General features: G+C 39.5%; 1 protein-coding gene and 6 long non-coding RNA genes across 9 annotated transcripts; 3 read left to right on the top strand and 4 right to left on the bottom strand.

Annotated features, from left to right (window-relative positions):
* Positions 1–1,078: 1,078 nt before the first annotated feature.
* On the top strand, positions 1,079–2,438 carry LOC124327361. The gene is made up of 4 exons (XR_006916003.1): positions 1,079–1,177; positions 1,280–1,616; positions 1,678–2,210; positions 2,320–2,438. It is a non-coding gene; the product is annotated as an uncharacterized LOC124327361 (long non-coding RNA).
* Positions 2,439–2,658: 220 nt separating this feature from the next.
* LOC124327384 lies at positions 2,659–3,251 on the top strand. The gene is made up of 2 exons (XR_006916065.1): positions 2,659–2,700; positions 2,761–3,251. It is a non-coding gene; the product is annotated as an uncharacterized LOC124327384 (long non-coding RNA).
* Positions 3,252–3,603: 352 nt separating this feature from the next.
* LOC124327366 lies at positions 3,604–5,690 on the bottom strand. Of its 3 annotated transcripts, none has more exons than XR_006916026.1 (7): positions 5,410–5,690; positions 5,246–5,348; positions 5,040–5,182; positions 4,855–4,977; positions 4,474–4,702; positions 4,274–4,413; positions 3,604–4,046 (listed from the first exon to the last, which is right to left on the bottom strand). It is a non-coding gene; the product is annotated as an uncharacterized LOC124327366 (long non-coding RNA). The 3 variants fall into 3 exon arrangements; XR_006916028.1 differs by having other exon boundaries at positions 4,474–4,698; XR_006916027.1 differs by having other exon boundaries at positions 5,246–5,345.
* Positions 5,691–6,219: 529 nt separating this feature from the next.
* Positions 6,220–7,729, bottom strand: LOC124327389. The gene is made up of 5 exons (XR_006916071.1): positions 7,560–7,729; positions 7,060–7,168; positions 6,764–6,997; positions 6,568–6,694; positions 6,220–6,485 (listed from the first exon to the last, which is right to left on the bottom strand). It is a non-coding gene; the product is annotated as an uncharacterized LOC124327389 (long non-coding RNA).
* A 462-nt stretch (positions 7,730–8,191) lies between these two features.
* On the bottom strand, positions 8,192–9,371 carry LOC124327377. The gene is made up of 3 exons (XR_006916057.1): positions 9,166–9,371; positions 8,740–9,063; positions 8,192–8,678 (listed from the first exon to the last, which is right to left on the bottom strand). It is a non-coding gene; the product is annotated as an uncharacterized LOC124327377 (long non-coding RNA).
* Positions 9,372–10,121: 750 nt separating this feature from the next.
* On the bottom strand, positions 10,122–10,578 carry LOC124327436. The gene is made up of 3 exons (XR_006916148.1): positions 10,532–10,578; positions 10,231–10,465; positions 10,122–10,172 (listed from the first exon to the last, which is right to left on the bottom strand). It is a non-coding gene; the product is annotated as an uncharacterized LOC124327436 (long non-coding RNA).
* A 411-nt stretch (positions 10,579–10,989) lies between these two features.
* LOC124327152 (TGF-beta-activated kinase 1 and MAP3K7-binding protein 1-like) lies at positions 10,990–13,548 on the top strand. Its single transcript, XM_046786077.1, has 7 exons — positions 10,990–11,725; positions 11,789–12,118; positions 12,176–12,289; positions 12,364–12,528; positions 12,592–12,751; positions 12,828–13,011; positions 13,075–13,548. Exons 1-7 carry the CDS (start codon positions 11,662–11,664, stop codon positions 13,474–13,476), a joined length of 1,419 nt encoding a protein of 472 aa, XP_046642033.1. The 5' UTR covers positions 10,990–11,661; the 3' UTR covers positions 13,477–13,548.
* Positions 13,549–15,330: the final 1,782 nt, after the last annotated feature.

Raw genomic sequence — 15,330 nt, 5'->3', positions numbered from 1 at the left:
GTTCGTCTTTTGGCAACAGCTAGGTTCCCCGTCAGCTGGAATCTCACTATTTTGGTATTGAGCATTTGTCTTTTTTTTTTTCTAATTTTTATGGAAATGGTCATCGTCAACTTAATAAAAATTACTTGATTAACTCCAAGCTAAAAGAAATTTTTACTAGGAAAATCGAACCCTTATGCTTTAATGAGTAATTCGTATTTCGATTCGAAATAATTCTATTTTGTAGTCAATTTGAGTTTTGGTTTTATTTTATTACATGTTGATGTTATACTTTTTCGTTTTATTACATGTGGTCTTTATCTTTGCCATAATCACTACCGCAGGCCGACGGGCTCTAACCGGGTTTGGTAGGAAGGTGGTTTTAGATTTAAAATGTCTTCTACAGTATTGGCTTGAATTCATTCCCTGTTTCTTTTTGCAGCCAAGAAATTGTTCGATATGTAAGAACGGGAAACCGAGGACCTGAAGGATTCAGTCCACGATTTTCCCTCTACCTCTCTGCTATGCTGACTCATGGTGCCAGTATTGCTGATCACAAACAGTGACATCTGAAATGAATATGGATTGATCATGTGTTCGAAACTTGGATAAGATTGACAGAGGAATATTTTCAAAAAGCCGTCTGTCCTTCAAACGGTTCGAAATGGAAGATTTATTCATTCACCGAAGAAACGAGTCAAATGACTCAAATGTCTATTTGTATAAAGTGAGTTTTAAGCGATAACCATTAATTTAGTATTCATTTTGATATTGGTTGTTGTAGACCCATCTCCAGCAACGACAACCTGCAGAAGGAAAGGCACGTAAAACTTTTCTTGCAGTGGTTTAGAGGTTGGGTGAGAACGACACGTGTTACATAACCATTTGGTATTCATTTTGATATTGGTTGTTGTAGGCCCATCCCCAGCAACGTAAAACTGCAGAAGGAAAGGACAATCACACTCGAAGGTCACGGAGATCATTACATAAAACGTGTCATGCAGTGGTGTAGAGGTTGGGTGAGAACGGGACGTGTTTCATCATTTTCAAGCAGCTACAATAGCCGCAAGGCTTAAGAGGTGAGGGTGATCAAAAAATCGTATAAAATGAGAGAGAAAAGGCGAAAGTAAGTCAGTCGAGGGAGCATCTCCGACACGGCAACAACTACAGCGCTCTGTCTGTCAGTTCGCATCCATGGGTAAATATTCTGTATTTTACATAGAGTTTGGTATCAATCCTTCTTTTGTTTATGTACGCCTGTTATTATGTAATATTTATGTTAACATTTATAATTGTCTAGCAAACTATGGCGTAGTGCTGCTGTTGTGTGTTGAATCATTGATGGCTGGGTCGACCACTGGTGTACCGATGTCTTCTTGGTATGGCGGATACCGCCGCCGCCTTACTACCCAAAAGCAACTTACTCAACGACCAGTTACTGCACCGAGGTCAAGTACTACACCACTAAAGCACCGGACTTGAATAGCACAACTTACGCTGCCCCGAGCCATTACACTGATGCCCTGAAGTATTACTGTGCCCCGAGTTACTACACCACCAAGGCGACGGAGGATGACTACGCATGCTGCCCATCCTCCAAGGCTCATACACTGAGGCTCCTACACCGAGGCTCCTAAGTATAACTCTGTTCTAATCTACTTATTGCACCGATTTTCCTAAACACTACTCTGTTCCCAGCTGCTACACCGAGGCTCCCGCTGATTACTACACCGAAGCGGCAAAGTACTACTCTGCCCCGATCTACACAACCACAACTGAGGCGGCCAAGTATTACGCTGTCCCAACTTACTGCACAGAAGCTGCCCTTTCGTACTACGTTGAACAGGAATACTACACTGATGCTCCAATTCACTACACCACGACCTACGCTACACCGCAGCCCCCAAGTACTACACCGAAGAAGGCGCCTACAACAACGTATGCTGCCTAGTTTACTACACCGAGGCTCCCAAGTACTACATCACTAAGGCACCGGAATTCTACACGTCTATGTATGCTACCCCTGCCCACTACACCGAGGCCCCGCATTACTACAACACTGAAGCGCTCAAGTACTACACTATAACCTGTGCTTCCCCGAGCTACTACACCTTCGTCCCGAAGTGTTACTGTGCGTAAAAGGAGTCTTAAAAAAAAAGAAGTGCCCGAACTGCAGTGCCCTATCTGTCACCAACTGCATTCCTCATCGTGTAAACGATTCGCAATTATGGGTAAATATTCTTAATTTTACATTGAGTTTTGTATCAATTATATTTTTTTCTATTTATGAATATGCCTGTTAATATTTAATATTAATGTTTCCATTTATTTACTGTTTAGTCAACTATGGCGTCGTGCTCCTGTTGGGTGTTGTATCGTTGATGGCTGGGTCGACCACTGGTGTACCGATGTCTACTTGGTATGGCGCAAACCAAACAGCAACGCCACCGCCTTCCTACACCACTTACGCAACGACCAGTTTCTGCATCGAGGTCTTCAAGTACTACACCACTAAAGCACCGGTGTTTTATACCACAACTAACGCTGCCCGAGCCACTACACTGACGCCCTGAAGTATTACTCTGCCCCGAGTTACTACACCACCAAGGCGACCGATTACTACATGACAACGCATGCTGCCTGGAGTTACTACACCACCAAGGCGATGGAGTATTACATGATTACGTATGCTGCCCCATCCTACTACACCGAGGCTCCTAAGTATTACTCTGTTCTCATCTACTTACTGCATCTATTTTTCAAGTACTACTCTGTTCTCAGTTGCTACACCAAGGCTCCCGCTTATAACTCCACCAAAACGGTCGAGTACTACACCGAAGAGGCAAAGTACTTCTCTGCCCCGATCTACACAACCACAACTGAGGCGGCCAAGTATTACGCAGTCCCGACTTGCTAAACAGAAGATGCTCTTTCGTGATACGTTGATCTAAAACACTACACTGATGAGCACTCCAGTTTACTACACCAAGACCTACGCTACACCTAGCTACAACAGCGCAGCCCCCAAGTACTACACCGAAGAAGCCGCCTATTACACAACCACGTACGCTGCCTGGTATACTACATCGGAATTTAAGTATTACCCTGCTCCAAACTACTACAAAACTGAGGTTCATATGTATTACACCAGCAATTCTCCCGACTATGTCCCCACTACTTATGTTGCTCCGACCTGTACACCAAAGTTCTGAAGTATTTCTCTGGATGTGTTGAAAGATTGCTGAAATACAAGATTGATCGATAAATCACAAGTGTATGTCTCTATTTTCTCCTTAAGTACCTTTTTTTCTTTTGATAATCGCATGAAGTGAGTAAATATTTCCGAGTGCTAATAATAGATCTTGTAAAATACAAAAATAAAAAATTCAAACTCATTTTTTAAATAAAATTAATTTCCCATCATTAAAATTCAAAGTCCAATATTTTTTCTAAAAATTCACCTTCCATTAATTCTGCTAAGTCCAGACTTTTGTTTTTGAAAAAAAATTAAAAAAAACCCACCTTACACAAAGTTTTTAAATTATCGGAAAATTTTATTAGAACAATTTACTATACATAAAATCTTAAGTTTCTATTTCAAAATTTCTAATATTGTCATTAGTATTTTTCCTGTGGCCCCCAGGGGGGGGGGGGCCTGTCGCTTTCTCTACCGCGATAATAACATGATGCAAATTATATGCAAATTATTATTTGTTTGGCGCAGAAAGCTTGTTTGATCTAGCAGTTCTCGACTGTGTCAAACCTGACATTGATCAGGTTGCCTCAGTCGTATACTGCATGATTGAATGGAAACTCAAAAGACAACAGATCAAACTTTTAACGCAGCAACACAAAATATCACTGGCAGAGCAATTTCATATGGCATGGATGAAAACACAAACACAAAAATGTTTAAGTCAGGAACCCAGATGCAACAGCTCAGCTACAACAGCACAGCAACTTCTGGATTACACTGCAACCACATGCTGCATACAACAGTTCAATTTGTCTTTGTCACACCTTTCACCATTTGGCTGCAACAAGGTAACCACCAGTGTTTGTTTTACCTATTTAAGAAAAGAAAATTATTTTCGAGAAACACAACTGTGTACACATGCATACACATTAATTATAACAAAAGAATACAAAGAGTAACAGAAAACTATGCAGTCCAACAGAATAACTTTGATATCTGATTCAAAATTTCTATAGTAGCAGAGCAAATTGGTCTACTCTCTAGTCATGTTAACTAAATCTGTAGTACTTTTGCAAGACATTTGATCAAAATAATTACTTTTTCCTGTTGAATGGGGTGAGACGTGAACCAAAGAACAGACAGCGAGACACACAAGGCACGCCAATTCGGAAATGTACAGGCACTTCCCAAGTCTGAGTTGAATGATTTGGCAAATTGGTTTCTACGTGCTAAATCACCTGTAAAGTTTCACATCAACATTTTACATTCAATAGCATTAGGAAATTAACAATAAATACCTTTTAATTTTCATCGTGAGAACTGAGAAACGTCACAACCAACTTCTGCTGCGTCTTGGATCAAAATGGCCGCTAAACTGGCGGACTCGACAGTCGACACTCGCGCTACCTGGTGGACATCATACAGCCACTTATTCACAGCCACCTATTGACAGCCATTAGATTCCTGTTCCAAATGACTGAACGCAGCGGCTGGATTGAATTCGACATGCCTTTCGGCTTTCACTAGCTTGGCAGTTGCCAGTTGGCACGAAATGAATCAAATGAGCATAAACACACAAAGTTTTTAGTTAGCTTTTCACAATTTTTAACTCTTTCAACATAAAAATCTATAATATTAACAGAAAGTGTTGGGGGGTCAAGACAAAAAATTAAACTTACATTTTTCTGAAGAAAAGAATAATTTTCCTGCCTGTGACTGAAAGGCAACAGCACCAGTTATCTGTACATACAGTGAGTTGAGTTCCAACTAACTTTAGCTTCAAACAGTTAGTCATGTTGAATCTAAAGGAAATATGTCAATAAATATTCCAACATTAATCCAATAAACTAAAATTTATGGCTACCTTCTGCTCTTGTTTAACATTCAGAAAAATACAACACATGTTAGTATGTGCCCTGCATTTGTTCATATTCTTCTATTAAGCTGCTGCAATAAACCTGAAGATTACCCATGGCCTAGATGATATGATATTTTTCATAGCTTTACCTATGAGGGAAAATACAATCTATGGCATCAAATTACAGTTTAAAACCAAAAGAAGAAGAATACTTATATGTCAATGAATTGTTTGTTGAAAAACATATTCAGAAAAACAAACATGTTCACACCAGTTGGGTCACTCTGGAGTAGTGACCAAGATCAATAGAAACTGCTGATAATTAGACGAATATTAACTAAGTCTGGGAACAAGTATTTAAAAAAATTGTGACTACCTGTATTAACTACATGATGCATTCAGCAGAATGAAGATTTTTAATAATAAAGTTGGTGGTAGTGATGGTAGGCTACTTGTATGCTACTGTTTCCTTTCCCGTTCCTACAGGTTAGATTGAGGAATTTTGAATTTGATCCAGCACACATAAGGAATAAATCACATCACAAACAAGTTTCACAGAAAAGAACTTGAATTTACTGATGAATTCATCGGTAATGTTCATGGAAAAATAGGAAAACTTTTGACAACCACTCAACACAACAATCTGCCATTTAGCGTTTTGGATTTGGGGTGTCAGAGGGGTCCAATAGATGACATAGGCGTCGTCGTTTTCATGTGATGGCGAAACGTGATGGTTTATAATTAAGCTGCGTCTTGGAACAAAATGGCCGCAATGCTTCAGTGCTAAAAAGACTCGCGCTACCTGGTGGACATCATTTCAACCACCTATTGACAGCCACAAAATGATGTAGCAGAAATGGGTTGCTGGTCATGACGTTTCTCTCGATGGAAATTAAAAGGTATTTATTGTTGATATCCAATTGTTATCGAATTTAAAATGTTGGTTGGCATTATGAACTGAGCGGAAAATGATAAAAAGCTATGCCGTCTAGCGTAAAAAAAAGAAACGTTTGACAGTAACATGGTAACATTAAAACAATATCCGCTCGTTAGCACTTGACACTCAATTGAAAGAACTAACAAAAAAAGGCAAGTAACTTTGATAATCACTTGACTTAATATTCTCCCTTCCAAATTTGGGAAAATTGATCCAAATTGATGGACAAATCAGATTGAGGAAAAGTTATTTTTTGAACGGAATCATTTTATTTAAACTGTGAGAGCGACTAAATACATTCAACATATATACTAGTCCCCTCTTTTTAAAAAATTAAACACATAAAACCTTCAAAGAATTTCTTGGTTACCCATTTCTAGATTATGAATGAACGGATGTTCAACACCAATTTGACGACCACTAACTTAGTATTGATAGGCACTTCACGAAGTTTGTAAGTTGGTGAAACATACTTCAATTAATTGTTACATTTTCAGCCGGTTTAGTCTCAATGTCTAAATACAAAATTCGATTAGTTAAAAAAAATCTTATTTAATTTGGTTTAAGGCTAATTAATTCGAGCAGAAACTATATTACCTGTCCATCTTCAGCCTTTTTGAAGCCATTCGATACAGCTTAAAGAGTTCGAAATCTTTTTGTTCAGGAGTCAGAGACTCAGAGTGTTAAGATAAGCAGAATACTTCATTTTGTAAGAGTAATTCGCCTGTAAGAATTTTATCAAGACAAGAAGCAATTATAAATTTTCTCCAAACATTGTTTTAATAAATGTTACTTGTGTAGCTTCTTCGTTGTATTCAGTCTTCTCTTCCTCACTTAATTCCATCCAGAGTCTTGATATATCGGATTGCGGATCACTTGAACGCTCTGGGGATGTTAAAGTTGCAGAAGTGGGCTTGACAATCCATATTGAATTGCAAAACATTTGAAGTGAAATCCCTTCAAAACTGAACAGCTCGTCTCTTTGCTCTGCAGGAGTCAGTGTTTCAAAATAGGCATAGTAACTGATCTGCAAGAATGTTATAGAAACAATTATAACTTTTCTCCAAACATTGTTTCAATAAATGTTACTTGGGTAGCTTTGACTTTGTAAGGAGTCTTTTCGTTCTCAGGTAACTCCTTCCAGAGTGTTTTCATCATGCAAAAAATACTGTAGCCAAGGTTTCCCATTCTAACATATCTGAAATGTAAAAAACATCGTTGAGCCAACACTTAGACTTGGATAACAGGGTGACCGTTTTTAATGAGCGAAGTCGATCGATAAAGCGATTTTTTATAATTCAAAAGCATTTACATAATTTCAATGAATAACTAAAGGGCTAAACTTAACTTTAAAGTCACTATTGGTACTACAAAACCATTACTGCGAATGTTAAAACATGCACGGTCATTGGCGAGAGACTCTCATACGAGGCCGAGAGATGAGAAGATGAGAGTTGAGCCCGGAGACCCACCATGTTTTCATGGAAACCTCGCTTGACGCTTCAACCACTTATTCCAAAAATTCGAATGGCCATGCCACTTACAATAAAACATCATAACATAGTTAATGATACAAAAGATTAGATTACCAAAATTGAAAATGACGTTAGACAGACAGACCCAAAGACATTGACTCTGACGAGAATGCACAGTGAATGTAGAAACTGAAAGCCTGAAAGGAACGCTATCTCCCCTCGAACTCGCTCCTCTTTTTTGTACGCTTGAAACAGGTATGACTTTACTGCCACCTAGCGGCCATACTGTAAATCATATGAATTTCAGAATTTGATGTGTTCATTTGAATTTGAATCGTAACGTTATAGGCTAATAATATAATAAATTATAAATATTAATAATACAATATAATTATATTAATAATACAATACACCACATGATGTCAAGAGTCAGCATTATTCAAATTTTTAAAAACTTCGTGTAAGGGGAAATTTTTTGAAATTTTTTTCAAAAAATAAAAGTCTGGACTTAGCAGAAAATGTGGATTTTGAATTTAAGAATTATTGGTTTACTTTGGATATTTTAATAATAAAACCAGTATATATTTTGGAAATGTAAAACAAAATGAGTTTGAATTTTTATTGTTGTATTTTGCAAGATCAATTATTTGTAAGTTTACATATAGCACATTCAGAAATATTTTCTCACATGCGATTATCAGCAGGAAGAAGGTTTAAGTTGAGGAGAAAATAGAGACATGCACTTGTGATTTATCAATCAAACTTGTATTTCAGCAATCTTTCAACACATCCAGAGAAATACTTCAGAACTTTGGTGTATAGGTCGGAGCAACATAAGTAGTGGTGACATGGTCAGGTGAAATTGCTGGTGAAATACATATGAACCTCAGTTTGGTAGTATTTTGGAGCAGGGTAATACTTAAATTCCTCGCTGTAGTATACCAGGCAGCGTACGTGGTTGTGTAATAGGCGGCTTCTTCGGTTTAATACTTGGGGGCTGCGGTGTTGTAGCTAGGTGTAGCATAGGTCGTGGTGTAGTAGACTGAAGCATCAGTGTAGTGTTTCAGTTCAACGTAGCACGAAAGAGCAGCTTTTTTGTGGCAAGTCGGGACTGCGTAATACTTCGCCGCCTCAGTTCTGGTTGAGTTGATCGGGGCAGAGAAGTACTTTGCCGCTTCGGTGTAGTACTCGACCACTTTGGTGGAGTAATCAGCGGGAGCCTCGGTGTAGCAGCTGGGAATAGAGAAGTAGTTAGGAGCGTCGGTGCAGTAAGTAGCTGAGAACAGAGTAATACTTAGGAGCCTCGGTGTAGTAGGATGGGGCAGCATGCGTTGTCATGTAGTAATCGGTCGCCTTGGTGGTATAGTAACTCGGGGCAGAGTACTTCAGGGCGTCAGGGTAGTGGCTCGGGCAGCGTTAGTTGTGGTATAAAACTCTGGTGCTTTAGTGGTGTAGTACTTGAAGACCTCGGTGCAGAAACTGGTCGTTGCGTAAGTTATGTAGGAAGGCGGCGGCGTTGCAGTTTGGTTTGCGCCACACCAAGTAGACATCGCTACACCAGCAGTCGACCCAGCCATCAACGATACAACACCCAACAGGAGCACGACGCCATAGTTGACTAAGTATGAAACATTATTATTATAAACATTAACAGGCATAGAACAAAATTAAAAAAAAATAGAATTGATACAAAACTCAATGTAAAATTAAGAATATTTACCCATAATTGCGAATCGTTTACACGATGAGGAAAGCAGTTGGTGACAGATAAGGCTCTGCAGTTCGGGCAAGACTTCTTTTTTTAGACGTCTCTTTTTACGCACAGTAACACTTCGGGACGTAGGTGTAGTAGCTGGGGGCAGCGTAGGTTGTAGTGTAGTACTTGAGCGCTTCGGTGTTGTAGTACTGCGAGGCCTCGGTGTAGTACTCCGGCTCTCTGGTGATGTAGCTCAGGGCAGAGTTATACTTCGGGGATTCGGTGTAGCAGGTCTGGCATCCTGAATTTTGATGTGGAGCCTTGGTGGTGTAGGAACCGGTTATTGCGTATGTTGTTGTTATTGAGTAGTAAGGCGGCGGCGTTGCGGTTTGGCATACGCAATCCCCAGGAGACATCGGTACACCAGTGGTCGACCCATCAACGATACAACACCCAACAGGAGCACGACGCCATAGTTGACTAAACCGTAAATAAATTTAAATATTATTATGAAATATTAGCAGGCATATTAACACATGAAAAAAAAATATAATTGATAAAAAACTCAATGTAAAGACAGAATATTTACCCATGGTTGCGAACTGGCGATACGGTGAAGAATGCAGATGGTAAGTGTGCTGCAGTTGTTGCCGTGTCGGAGATGCTCACTCGACTGATTTTCCTGCAGTTTTTCTCTCTCCTTTTATACTATTTTTTTTCTCACCCTCACCTCTAAAGCCTTGCGGGTGTTGTACCTGCTTGATAATGATGCAAAACATCCGTCCTCACCCAACCTCTACACCACTGCATGACACGTTTTACGTAAACGTAATGATCTCCGTGACCTTCGAGTGTGACTGTCCTTTCCTTCTGCAGTTTGACGTTGCTGGAGATGGGTCTACAACAACCAATATCAAAATGAATACCAAATGGTTATGTAACACGTGTCGGTTCTCACCCAACCTCTACACCACTGCATGACAAGTTTTACGTGCCTTTCCTTCTGCAGGTTGTCGTTGCTGGGGATGGGTCTACAACAACCAATATAAAAATGAATACTAAATTAAATGATTATCGCTTAAAACTCACTTTATACAAATTTCGAACCGTTTGAAGGACAGTCGGCTTTTTTGAAAATATTCCTCTGTCAATCTTATCCAAGTTTCGAACACATGATCAATCCATATTCATTTCATGATGTCACTGTTTGTGATGAGCAATACTGGCGCCATGAGTCAGCATAGCAGAGAGGTAGAGGGAAAATCGTGGACTGAATCCTTCAGGTCCTCGGTTTCCCGTTCTTACCTATCGAACAATTTCTTGGCTGCAAACAGAAACAGGGAATGAATTCAAGCCAATACTGTAGAAGAAATTTTTAATCTGAAACCACCTTCCTACCAAACCCAGTTAGAGCCCGTCGGCCTGCGGTAGTGATTATCCATATATAATAAAAGAACAAGCTTTTGTGGGAGGAGCCTGTGTCTGTCACGGATAATGTGTCAACACAGGCTCCTCCCCCAAAATGGAATCATGCCCAAACATGCCCGACACCAGATGTCGTCGCCGTGATGACGCAATCTTTGATGACGCAACAACCAGCATCATCACCAGATGTCTCGCCGTGATGACGAAATCTTCAAGTAAGATAGTCACTGGGCAGATTTCTCACGAAAAAATCTTTAACGGGCAGATGATTAAGCTAAAGAAAAGCGAATAGCAAAACAGTCCGACTTTACGCTAGACCAAAATTCCCCGGATTTGAACGGGGCTCAGGTTACTCGTGGCAAAGATAAAGACCACATGTAATAAAACGAAAAAGTATAACATCAACATGTAATAAAATAAAACCAAAACTCAAATTGACTACAAAATAGAACAATTTCGAATCGAAATACGAATTACTCATTAAAGCATAATGTTTACACAGTTAAATATTTAGGGATCTCAATTCTCAATAACGTTGAACAATTCAGTGTTCAGGAAAAATGTGCCCAATAACGAACATAAAAGCTTTAAGAAACGCAAATTGTGCATAGCACATCAAATCCATCAAATATACAATGGAGGTTCGATCTTCCTACTAAAAATTTTCTTTTAATCAAGTCATTTTTATTAAGTTGACGATGACCATTTGTCCATTTCCATAAAAATTGAAAAAGAAAAAGACAAATGCACAATACTAAAATAGTGAGATTCCAGCTGACGGGGGACCTAGCTGTTGCCAAAAGAGAAAAGACGAACTACGAAAACGAACTGCTGAATTTTAAAAATCAACCTTGGCGGGAAATATTTTCGTGATAGTTTTCAATGTGAATAGCAGATGGCGAGACCACTTTTGGTAAACAAACTAGCAGAAGACGACGCTTCGTTCACTAATCATTAGTACTTCACATTTCTTGTTAGGACTGACGATAGTGTTAAGTGTGGTGATAAGTATAACAGAATATCTACCTTAGCTCAGAATCTACTTTAGCTTTAATGAACTCTGCATAATACTGCAAACCTTGATTAGCCATTCTAATGTCAGCAGAAATTTCTGAAACCAAAAGTTGGACAGATGACCTACCCGTTTGCTTCTACACAGGTTTTTAAATAAAGCAAAATCTTACTCCGATAACTGAGTGTGTCTTAACTTTCTTTTTGACAGGTGTGGGGTTATCAACAAATCAGATCTATAAAGAAGATGGCTATAGAAGAGAGGCCTGTGAATGTGAAGATAGAAGTTTCCACTTCAAAATTGATGATCACACATTCCTGTATGGAGTATTCAATGGGAAAGATGGATCTTCTGTTGCAGATTTTGCAGCACAGCGCATGCCTGCAGAAATCCTTCTTGGGCAGCTCAATGATAAAACCAGCCCAGAAGCTGTGAAAGAAGTTTTAAATGAAGCTTTCCTAGCAGTAGAGCGCAGCTATTTCGAATCAATTGATGACTTACTGGCTGAGAGAGCAAATCTTTTATGTGAATTACCTGAAGGTATTGTCTTCAACAGCTTGACATTTACCTTCTTAAAGAAACCCTATCTTACTATAGGAATCAAATCATATGATGCATACCAACAATTTCCGGATATTGTGAATCGACTAAGAGCTGCTAATGTTCGGTTGTCTGCTAGTGCCTCAGCTGCAGTTGCGTTAATCTTTAATGGTTGGTACCACAACAGCTGCAGTGGTTCAATACTACAAGCATTTCTATGATATTCTTGTTGGACACTTGTATAGGTCACTTGTATGTCGCTAATGTTGGAGACTGCCGAGCTTTATTATGTAAAATAGACGCAGAAGGAGTTTTGAGAGTAATGCAACTAACGGTAGATCATGACTTGACCAACGATGACGAAGTGCTCCGTCTGTCGCATATGGGACTTGAAGTGGAAAAACTTCAAAGTGATTCAATTATTTTTCTTTTTTAATCTCAGATAATTAATTGATTCAAAATGATTTGTGCAGATTTGCCGGGAAAAGGAAGTCATTTAACGACTCGTTGCTTGGGAAATTATACTGTTAAAGGAGGCTACAAAGATTTCGATCTCTTCAGTGCAGCTAAAGCGGAACCTGTTATTGCTGATGCTGAAATCATAGGACCTATTAACCTGGATGAGTCTTGCAGGTAAAAAAAATAAACTACGACAATTCTCTAATTCCGTAACAACCATAGCCATCTACTGTTTTTCTCTTGATTAAAGGTTTTTACTGTTAACGACTCAAGGATTGTACGGAGCGTTAGAAGAAGCGACAAATAGCGAACAGGCTAACAAAGAAATTGCTCAGATTGTTGTGGAACAATTTGGATCCCAAAGCACTATAACGGGTGTAGCTCAAGGTGTTGTCGATCGAATCGCACGTATTCATCACGATCATTATATGGAAGTATGGAAGTTTACTATTCTTGTCTTGGGCAAAGCTAATTCTGATTTTCTTGGCATGAAATAGGACCCAAATCATGTCACTTGCTGTCAACGAGATGACATAACATTACTGATTCGAAATTTCAACTTTCAACTGTCTGCTCCACTGAGTGCAAGTAGCACACTACGTAGTTATAATACTTCCCTCAATGCATACAGCAATGATTCCTCAACGATGGGATTGAAATTTGACACTCAGCTAAACACACTGTCTTCTACAGTTGGCAATAGTATTAGTGAAACACTTACTGAGGCTTCTATTACATCTTCAACAGAGAGTTCAGAGCAAATCAAGTCAAATCAATCTCAGAATATGCTCCTTGATGAAGATGGGAGGATTGGTCCCTACGTGGATTTCACCAGCTTTTATCAAGCTGTCAGAAAAGCAAAAGATGAAGGCACGATTCCTGAGGATGCGATATACTAATTTATAAGTGTTTGGCTTATAATACTGATATGTACAGGCGAAATTAACCCAATAAAATTAAGTTCAGATTTACCTTGATATGCGAATACTGTCGAGTTTGCTGAAGTCTTTTCACAGTTGAAGAAGATTCGAGGAATTATAGAAATGTAATGAATCCAGTGGACTAATTGATTTGATAACATCTTTTCGGAAAACACTTTCTGCTTCGTGCCTTCGTCAATCGTCACACGACACGAGGTCTGAACACACTGAGTGATTTAAATTTTCTGAGAGCAGTGAATCAGTAAATGTTTTGCTGTACTGCAACAATGCCAGACATTTCTTTTTCAGTGTTATCATTTTCCGTGTCACATTTTTCACCTGGGACCGCCTAAAGCAGATTCTTGTAAACCGCAGTATAAATTTCTTAGAGACTTTTATTAATACTTTCGTAATAATAAATAATTTGTGAAAAATGAATTACGGATGAACGGCGTTCAGCGTTCTCCTTCGAGTTTGACGATTTCATACCAGCTCCTAGTGCTGCTCTGTCGGAGGATGCCATTTTCTTCCAGGAATTTTACACGAGCGGCTATACCCTTAATAATGACACCGCATATCGTCCTGCTACCACAGTCAACTGGAATCTGGGAATTTGACCAATAAGACGCAAACCACATTCTGTACTCCACGACTCAACGACGAGAAATGAATAAACTTCATTAAAGACTTCATCTACACAAGTTTGAAGGAAACTAAATGATTTCGTTTCAACTGGCAAAGTGGAGAGAGAAAGTCTAAGCTGACGAAGCGAGATGGCAATCAATTTATGGAAAATTCCCGATCAAAACCTCATAGTCGGCAATCTCATGCAAATCTGACGAGTGACGACTGTGCGTGCGTACGAACGGACGTGAGTGGCTAGTTGGCGAACCTTTCTCCAACTAGAGAAGAGAAAGAAGCGTAAGTGACTATTCGGGCCCCTACGATTTCATACTGTTCATACCAAGGGAACGACGTCAGGCCTTTTTAATCTTCCCTTTTTGACAGGGAATCGATGCTGTCTGGGCGGAAGAATAATCAACCCGCATCGCGCTGTCGCGTTCGTTCTCTTTATCGTGAGCGACTCATCACCGTGTGGCTTGATAATACCCGAAAGAAGATTTTCCTTGCATAAAAAAATTAAACACGATTCCGCGCAACACTCCCTCCGGCTCAACCGTGAGATCGTGCTCCGGCAGCCGCTCAAACAGCTCAATAGCAGCAATGTCCTCCTTTTTTTCTTCTTCTTCTTCTTTCTCTTTATTATTTTTAAATAAAGGGAGAGAAAAAAAAACCCCAACCTGGATGAGGACGTACTGCTGTGCACTACGTTATAAAGGCATTGACTTTATGACGTGGCTTTAGCGTCGTTAAGCCGCAAGGGTTGCTCAATGAAGAAAACAAAAAGTAGTACTGTCAGCAGTGGCAGAATTTTTACGGAATGAAAGTTTTATTACAAACATTTTCTTTTTCCTCCTTTCGTCCGTCTCCACTCTCCAGCCGCCCCCCTCCTCCCCCACACAAAATAAAGAAGAAACGAAAACCCAAAGAACAAATATTTACTGTATATATATATTCAAAAAGGTCACATTCACATCAGTCACGAGCAATTGCGTTACGGGATAAAAAGGGAGGAATAAAGGGGAGGGAATTGGAGATGAGGGGGTGGGGAACACATACACACTTACACACGCACACTAAGACACACACAAAATAGCAACTGAAAGTTTTACTACTTTGCAACACTCTCTTGTTTACTTTCGTACCACTCCAGGTTCTTTGCTTCACTGGGTGGAAGAAGAAGAGGAAAAACAAATGGACAGAAGAGCCAAG

The sequence above is a fragment of the Daphnia pulicaria genome, chromosome 2, assembly GCF_021234035.1.
Source record: "Daphnia pulicaria isolate SC F1-1A chromosome 2, SC_F0-13Bv2, whole genome shotgun sequence".
In the NCBI taxonomy this organism is placed as follows: domain Eukaryota; kingdom Metazoa; phylum Arthropoda; class Branchiopoda; order Diplostraca; family Daphniidae; genus Daphnia; species Daphnia pulicaria.
Note: the sequence above shows the minus strand (reverse complement) of the source record. Positions and strands in the feature narration are given on the sequence as shown.

Coding starts and splice junctions, on each gene's coding strand:
- LOC124327152 (XM_046786077.1), top strand. CDS start 11,662: ATGTCAGCAGAAATTTCTGAAACCAAAAGTTGGACAGATGACCTACCC. Junction 11,726..11,788: donor ACCCGTTTGCTTCTACACAG/GTTTTTAAATAA, acceptor TCTTTTTGACAG/GTGTGGGGTTATCAACAAAT. Junction 13,012..13,074: donor ATCACGATCATTATATGGAA/GTATGGAAGTTT, acceptor GGCATGAAATAG/GACCCAAATCATGTCACTTG.